We start from the raw sequence: 8,365 nt of genomic DNA on the forward strand, positions 1-8,365 counted from the left end.
CCATTGGGGGTGAGGACTTACAGAAGGGAGAGATACAGCTCCTTACAGAAACACAAGTAACACACTGACAGAACTACAAAGACCCTAGAAACGTACCCCTAATAAATGAGCACTCCACAAAGTAACGGGCAAATCTGGTAACACTTTCTTCTACTGTAATACCATCAAGTATTTCTAAATGACATAGTGCTGCTATGCCACTGCTTCTGCCATTCTGAACATTAATTTAAAAAAAGAAGAGAGCCAAGAACAGACCTCTCATCCATTTCAGCATTCATGTTTAGGTGACCAATACAAAAGTAATGGGTATTTACCTTGAATAACTTGTTAAAAGAATGGCTTTCCCAAAAGGTGTTACTGACACATTTTAGTTTTCATGAAGATTTATACAAATCAAATGACATATTTCTTAATATTCCCCACAAATTCTTCCCATTTTAAAATATAACTATTTAAAAAATGTACTCTGTAAAAAACAAGGACAACTTTTTTTGTGCTTGTTTTAAACAGAGCATGCAACACATACAAAGCACCGAGAGACTCAACAATAAAAAAGACAGGAAGAATAAGACTTCAGTTCTGCAAATACAGCTTGTATCTTTACATTTAGTGAACCTGCAGTTTCTTTTTACTTGTTCAGTATATCATTTCTTTTCAACTTCAACATGAAGTCACACGTTAACTAAAACAGTCTGTAAGAAATGAAGGATGTAAAAATATAAAAACTGCTTAAGGCAGCTTTAAAAAAAATTCAAGTACATTCCAAGTGAAGAATCAAGAGCTTCCCCAATTCATCAGTGACCCATTCCGCTTCATCGTTGTTAGGTATCCATTACTCACAACAGCAATTGCTAATGTTTCACTATTTTGATGTCTTTACAATCAAATTTTATTTTTCAGGTCCCCTAGAAAATTCCTCTTGCTCTTCACTTCTGTGGATCATATTGTAAGCCAGAAACCTGGAGGTCCATTTTTAACGTCCTCTGCCTATTTTGAAAAAGAGAAAAACATGGAGAGTAATTCACATTTTGGTTTTACTTGAAGTAGTGTCTGCTTTTATTATGTACAGTGTCTGCACATAAATGTAAAAACAAACCCAGCTACTGTAAAATCCACTCTTATTTGTCCTAAACTATTTGTACTGACACTGGACTGTGTTTTAAACAACACGGAAAAGAGAAATTTAGACATTAGAGTATCTATCATGATGCACAGACTATTTATTTTTTCATAAATCTAGTGCAAATGTATACCTCCTTGTAAAACTAGCAACAGAAAAGTATACTGTTAATACTTAATAATAGATTTAGATATTCTAAACTACTTTTTACACAGACTTAAGCTATAGCCCACTTACCCCTGAAACCTCCACCACCGCCTCTTCCTCCTCTGAAACTTCCACCACCTCTTCCTCCTCTGAAGCCACCTGGAAGTAGAAATTAAGTTAAGACATCAGTATACAAGAAAGAATGTAACAAACATCCTCCACATGAAAAATTTGCAACAAGCATCATATCAGCATTACCAGAATGTATAGCGTCACACCCTACTCCTCTCGGCCTCTTTCTCAAAGTCTTACCTCCAGTTCCTTCCTGGGCTCCTTGTGTTCCTTACTATCCCCAAAATACTAGAAAGTATTTATGGAATACAAAGCTAATTTAAAAGTTTCTAGACTAAGGCAAACAAGGTTCTTTGGATAGATGTGATATCTTTTATTAGAACAACTAAATTGGAAAAAAAATGTTCTTTGCAAGCTTTCAGGCACAAACATCCTTCTTCTTCAGGCATGGGGAGATGCAACAATCACAAAATCTAAAACATGTTAGAATCTTAAAAAAAACCCAACCCATTTAAAATGTCAAAGTCCTAACTTTAAAAATGATGTTTTACAAAGTATCTCCAAAAACTGTTATCTTAGAAGGAACGCACAATAAAAAGTTTTAGAAGAATTCTTCTTTTGGGCATGGTACACACCCATTAAAGGGGGGTGGGGGGGAAGGGAAATCAGGCTTTTAATGAAGAACTAGTTTCAATCTTTCTGGGAAGCAGCTAAAGTTAAGTTTTTATAGCAGAGGCGGAAGACCTCTAATAGTTCATTCAGTTTCATTTCTCAGTACAGGAGCTTATCACATATTATATTATCAAGGATACTGTTCAGCTTAGGCTTTACTGCAAAATAGAGCATCTGCTACTACTTTCAGAAGACTTTCCTGCAACAAAGTTTCCCCTGATATTCAATATGCTTTTTTTTTTTTTTTTTTTTTTAAACTCTGTGGCCTTTACATTTGGTTACTCTGCCTTGTACACACTAGTTTTTAGAGTGCTGGCTCTGTGGCCCTTCCTCAGAACCTAGAAGTAAGAGGCTCTTGGCTGTGAAGGGACCTAGACCTGCCCATGTGATCCCAGGACTTCAAAAGGTCCCTACATTTACTTATAGCTGGCTATGGATATAACAGATATCAGGGTATGAAATACAGATTTTACAAGTCTTCTATGCATCTTTAAAAACATGCTAACGAACCAACTGCTCATGCGAGTGTTTGCTTGGCCGTAGGTCTTAACAAAATAATTACAGAAACTGTTTACTTGATAGAAACCTACCTCCACCTCGACCTCCTCCACCCCTGCCACCTCCTCTTCCACGTCCTCCTCTACCACCTCTTGGAGGTCCTTTCTCTCCCGGAGGTCTTGGTAAAAACCTCTGTAAGGGCAGCAACTTTGCTGGGTCAATATAAAACTGGAAGAGAAACAGCACTGTTAGGCTTTAGGAATGCCAAAGAAACCTAATATTTGACATCTCTCTCTCACTTGTACACAAGCATAATTTGATCTTAATCTTTTCTTTATGCTATCAATTTTAAGTTCTTTCTTTGCAAAGAGCTACATAACACGGACAAAATATTTGAAAATAGCCTTCAGAAAGATAAAGGTTTCCAATTAAGAAAGCAGAGTAAGATTTCAAAGTGAAGTTTTTTTTCTTCTGTTCACCATACCCTTCCCTACCTGAGGAAGGGGGGAACAAAATCCTTGTGAAAGCAGAGAATAAGGATGGATACAATGTTTTTAGGAACCTGGAAAAGTTTATCAGAGTACTAAAAATCACAGAAATTAGCATATTAAAGAAGGTGGGTTACAGTTTCATGTAACAAGAGAAGTAAATTTCTAAACTGAGATTAAAGTGTTTATTAAAGAAATGCACAATACAAAGTTGTTTACAGCATTTTTAAAAGGTCCTAATTAAACAATGTCATTTTTTGGATTTTAACTGTGGTAGGGATTATCCAAATTGTGCAGTACCAAAAATTTCAAAATACAAAATTATGAAAACATTTGTAAAATGGAATTCTAATCACTCAATGAATATATCAGTTTTACTGCAGCTTAAAATAAACTCACCTTTTGTAATTTCTTGAACGAGGAGGCTTTCATGTTCTCTGACAACTTAACTGAAAAGTACTGAGACTTTCTTTAAGGACTATAAAAAACAGTGACTTAAATTATAATTTATCTCAAGAAATGGATAGGCACTGGCTTTATTTGTGGGTTAACTATTTAAACACCACTTCTCAGAATTTTTGCTACTATCCCAAGCAATAGCTATCATTACTGTAACTACATTTTCTCCATTCTGTGTTTTAAACCTTAACATAGCAATAAAAATCTATTAGAAAAGCTTAAATGCAATTACAAAACCACAAATTTGAGTGCTATCCTGTAATGTAGGCTTTTAACTTGTCTGAGACAAAGAAGGAGTAATGAACTACAGAATCAACTTGGTTCACTTTTTCCCCAGGAACGTGCGTTTTATCAAAAGAAAATTCAAAAATAATCCTGAAGATGAAAAAGCAAATCAGCAAGTTACATTCAAGTCAACATCCCCACAATGAGGTCCAAAAATCTGGAGCCTAAATATGGACCTAAGTCCCTGTTTTCTGATTTTCAAATATATGTAGAAGTTTAACATTGAGCAGCTGTCCTAAGTGAGAAAGTAGGGAGAAGATTTAACAGTCATACTGAGAAAAGAAGAAGCTTGTCAAACTCGCTTTTGCTGTTTATTCTTCTGTTTACCAAACCTCCTTTCTGCCTCTTACAAATAACATAAACAGCAATAAATGAAAAAAAGAAGCACCCATCCTAGAGTGTCTACCATTTGGCATACCATAATGATGTGTAACACACACTGGCATAGTTTCTTGAACACAGTATTTTAATGCAATGGCATTTAATGCAATGACATTACAATTGTAAAGTATAGATATAAGAAAACTATTGCATCATTGATGATCACTTTTAAGATGGTCAAATAGGCAGTAATCCTTAACTTTATAGAGCTCTCTTGGAGAACTTACTTCCAAGAGATATGGAAGTAAAAGACATGGAACAGGTGAGAAACTGAAATCAGGATTTTTTTCCCCAAGTCATGCACTTAGTGGCAAATGACTTAAGCCCAAACTTAACTCTCATTACCACCAATGCCTGAAATTCAGATACCCAAGTACTGTACACACCAGTTGTTCTCTGGGAGAAGGTAGGAATAGGGCTGGTTGAGTGTTTATGAACTGAGAAAACCATAGGATGATCCACTGTTATTAACAATATCCAGAACAAGAGACTCCACTTACAGACGCACACTAATTCTCACCTACGTTGCTTTATACAAAGTCTAAGCTAAACCAAGAAGAAAAGCACTCCAAGAATCTATACTGAGAGATACTCTAGCATAATCTCTCATCAGTTTAAATACACCTGCATAATTACAAAGGTTTGTTTAACTGGTAAATCTCTCATACATAGACAAGACAACCTATTGTTAAAAATCACTGAACAACCTTATTTAATAACCGACACGAACATAAATAGTGTACTTCTGAAGGATACAAAGTCTCGTAGCTGTCCGAATATTTCATCCACTTTGCCGATCTGCTCTTTGTTATCCAAGTATACAGGTGCATTGAAATAAGGCACTCTGTTTTCTTCCGTCGTACATTTACAAACAATGTCATCTTCACAGGGATGCATGAACTCTCCCAAAACTGCAATAAATTTTTTTTTTTTTAAATCTACAGTGAAACCTTGAATTCTCATCCCAAATTAAAACAAACAGGGAGGGCTCTTGGGATAACTTACGAACTACGCTTTCTGGTGGTCCTTGGTCATATCCTCTGTTGAAGCCTCCGCGTCCACCACCTCCCCGTCCAAAGCCACCTCGTCCGCCACGATTGAAGCCCCCTCCACTGCCACGATTGAAGCCCCCTCCACCGCCACGATTGAAGCCCCCTCTTCCTCCTCGTCCTCTACCTCCTCCCCCTCGAAAAGACATTTGCGCTACCTGTTGAATTGGGATGAGGAAATACCGATTAAAAACAAAACCAAAGGACACATCACTGCTTATTTGCTTTATAAGCTAAAGTTTCACCCTGGTTTGCACATTGAACGTTTGGTAAACTCAGTGCTAGCTTTTGTTCCCTGACCAAACACAGGGCCTACATTTCAAATCCTCTCCCTACTACATGTTCCCAGGTCTGGTTTTTCAGGTGTGCCCCTTCTCACATCTTTCCCCTCTTCCTCCTGTCCCCAACTCACATGGTCTGAACCTTCACAACATCCTTGCTGGTCAAGCAGCTAAAATTAAAGCTACCGTGACAGCCACATGTAGCAAACACACAGGGAAGAACAAGGAATATGAATGACCTAACGTGACCTGGTGTGTCATTTTGAAATTGTTTAAATTGTTTCTTTTGATGTTACTAGCTGGGGTATGAAATAAGGTTGTCCTGCAATTTTGTGCAAGGGATTCTGGCTAATCTCCCACCAGAGCTGCATAAAACAAGGAGGGCTGTATTTAGGCAGGCACATGCCCACCCGCTTTATTCTCAGCTGTGGGAAATGACACTAGACAAACATGTTTGTGCGATGCAAGCAAGGGGGCAAGTGGAGATAGGGCGATTTAACAAAACAGGTGCCGAGGCAGCCATGGGTGTCTCAGGAGGCAGGTCTGTCTCTCTGGCAGTGACAACCAGGAGCAGGGCAGTGAGCCTGTAGCGCTGAGGGCCCAGGAAAGACAAGAGGTGAGAGGGCTGGATTTGCAGCTCTACTAGGGGACGGCGGGCAGCTGGTCCCGAACCCCACCGCCCCGCACATCGCCCGCCAGCACCGCCCCGAGGGGGAGGGGCCCCTACTGAGGCTGTTGGCGCCGTTGCTCGGGGGGAGGAGGGGGGAACGAGCGCGGGACGGAGGAGGGGCCCGGGGGGTTCCGGGCCGAAGCCGAGCGCCGTCACTCACCGACACGAGCCACACGTGGCAGCCCTCCTCGCGCCAGCGGCCACTTCCGATGTCGTCACTCGTACGCGCCCGGCCAATCTCAGCAGAGCTGGGCGAGCAGGCCGTAAAGCGAAACGTTTCGTCGCAAACGTGGAAGCGGGGGAGGGGACATAGCAGCCTGTTTTCTGCCCACTGCCGTTTTGCGGCAGAAGGCAGCGCTCGCTTAGGGCGCATGAGCAATATGCCTAAAGGGAAGCTGGGGGGGTTGATTGAGACGTGACGTTTCCCCCTTCCCTTCTTCCGGACTGTGAACAGCTGCAAGGGATGGAGAGCTGACTCACAGCCGGCGGCGCATGCGCAGAAAGGTTAGGGTCTCCGCCTTCCGTGGACAGTGCTGCTCGCCCCTTTGCACTGTAGGCGGCTCTTGCTGCGGCGAGGGGAGGACAGTTGTTCGAGGCTCCCCTCCGTGCCCAGCGCTGCTGTCACCGACACAAATGTTTTGTGCAGCTTGAAGATATCAAATAAAAGCTATTTGCACTTGCTTATGATGCTACGAAATGAGAATAATGTTTTCTAGTTAGTATTCCTGTTGCACATGAGTACCCAAAGTGGAAGGCAGTGGAAAATAATGAACTTGTCCTGGGAAGTTTCACTGCTTGTGCACCAGCAGGATTTTATCTTTCTAGCTCTAGAGCCACTATAACACTGCTGTGAAATTTGCCAGGTGTAATTGGGACAACACCAGGATTTTCTTTCACCTCTGCTGTGTCATTTTAAATTTTCACTGTTCAATTCTCCACCTTTATTTTCTTCTCTATCTCTTCCTTTTCACTTCATCTTTGAAGGCTACGTTAGGCCTTGGTCATATAAATGTTAGAATATGTAATACTATAGTTGCTTCAGGATTTGATAGAGTTAGGGCTATCATACTTAGGTCAATTTACAAACAGATTTGGATATTTAACCTGAAAAGGGAAAATAAGGAGGATGTTCCCCTAGCCATCATTTCTTTTATGCCAAATAATTATGAAAGCTGACAACAAAAATTAAATGTAAATTAAGGTTGTTACTATGTATATATACTAAGGGACTTCTCCATTTAAAATGTTAAGAATTTCAGAGGAAGAACATGGAAGGTGATGAGACAGTAGCTCATAGGCAAGCTCTATCCTCTGTTCATCTTAAGTATTCATGGCAAATAATCACATTATATATTCCAAATCATCCTTGATTCTTCCCTTTTATAAAGATCCACTATTCATCCAATAACAATGGGCATGCTTAAAGTGTGGTTACATTTAGGGTGCTGACAGACATGCAGGCCCCTGCTCTAACTCGTGGCACTTTACATAAAGTACCATGAGTTAGATAGAGTGTCCCGTCCCTCCCCACCCCAACAGACATTCATCTCTTGGATCAGGGTTGAGGGGAACCAAACTCCACTTTGGAGCCAATAGAGTGGAGGAGCCTGCCTGCAGCCTCTCTTCCCTAGACCTGCCTGCCCCCACCCAAATCTGGTGCTGTCTTCAGGAAGGGGGTGGGGAGAAGGGAAGGGGCGCAAGCTAAGGACTGGGGTTTGCCAGGCCTGAGCTGGAGGAGGAGGAGCTAGAGGGCTTGAGGCAGGAGGGCTCCAATCAACCTGCCTCCCCCCTCCAGCTCAGGCCAGGTAAATACTAGCCCACAGTTTGCTCCCCCTCCCTTCATGCAGACAGCACTGGGAGTGGTGCAACAGATTGACTTTAGTGAACAGAAGTTCCCTAAGTCACTCCAAAGTGGAGCACCTTCATCTGATCCCTCATTCGATGAGGGTTAATTTGTCACATGATCAGCCACTTTTAAAGTGCTCTGCAGCCATGCACATGTGTCCTGGCATGGCTGTAGAGTGCTTTCAGGGGGCCGATCGTGTCATACATGTAAATTCTGTCTGCACCCTTAATCACATATCAGTTAGCCCTCAGGCAAAGCCAAATGACGTGATTGAAAACGCTCACATTGGTTTTAATGGACTTTAGATCAAGCTCGTCTTGCTCTTTCAGTTTTCCAATGGTTAAAAAGATACAATTGTGGTTTTGCTTTGTCCCCCCTCCTTTTAGTTTTAAAGAAA

At 41.1% G+C, this 8,365-nt stretch overlaps 1 protein-coding gene across 1 annotated transcript; it reads right to left on the reverse strand.

Annotated features, from left to right (window-relative positions):
* Positions 1-256: 256 nt before the first annotated feature.
* On the reverse strand, positions 257-6,501 carry GAR1 (GAR1 ribonucleoprotein). The gene is made up of 7 exons (XM_014595575.3): positions 6,283-6,501; positions 5,128-5,329; positions 4,879-5,033; positions 3,397-3,456; positions 2,602-2,737; positions 1,358-1,426; positions 257-987 (listed from the first exon to the last, which is right to left on the reverse strand). The coding sequence occupies exons 1-7, from the start codon at positions 6,493-6,495 to the stop codon at positions 974-976; spliced, it is 849 nt and encodes a 282-aa protein (XP_014451061.3). The 5' UTR covers positions 6,496-6,501; the 3' UTR covers positions 257-973.
* Between the last annotated feature and the right edge of the window lie 1,864 nt (positions 6,502-8,365).

The sequence above is a fragment of the Alligator mississippiensis genome, chromosome 2, assembly GCF_030867095.1.
Source record: "Alligator mississippiensis isolate rAllMis1 chromosome 2, rAllMis1, whole genome shotgun sequence".
Classification (NCBI taxonomy): Eukaryota; Metazoa; Chordata; order Crocodylia; family Alligatoridae; genus Alligator; species Alligator mississippiensis.

Bases quoted from the DNA above. Each gene is read 5' to 3' on its own strand.
- GAR1 (XM_014595575.3), bottom strand. From the start codon at position 6,495: ATGCGCCCTAAGCGAGCGCTGCCTTCTGCCGCAAAACGGCAGTGGGCA. The intron at 5,330-6,282 runs GTGAGTGACGGC...CCAATTCAACAG, and splicing joins GCCACGTGTGGCTCGTGTCG to GTAGCGCAAATGTCTTTTCG. The intron at 2,738-3,396 runs GTGAGTTTATTT...TTTCTCTTCCAG, and splicing joins CGTTCAAGAAATTACAAAAG to TTTTATATTGACCCAGCAAA.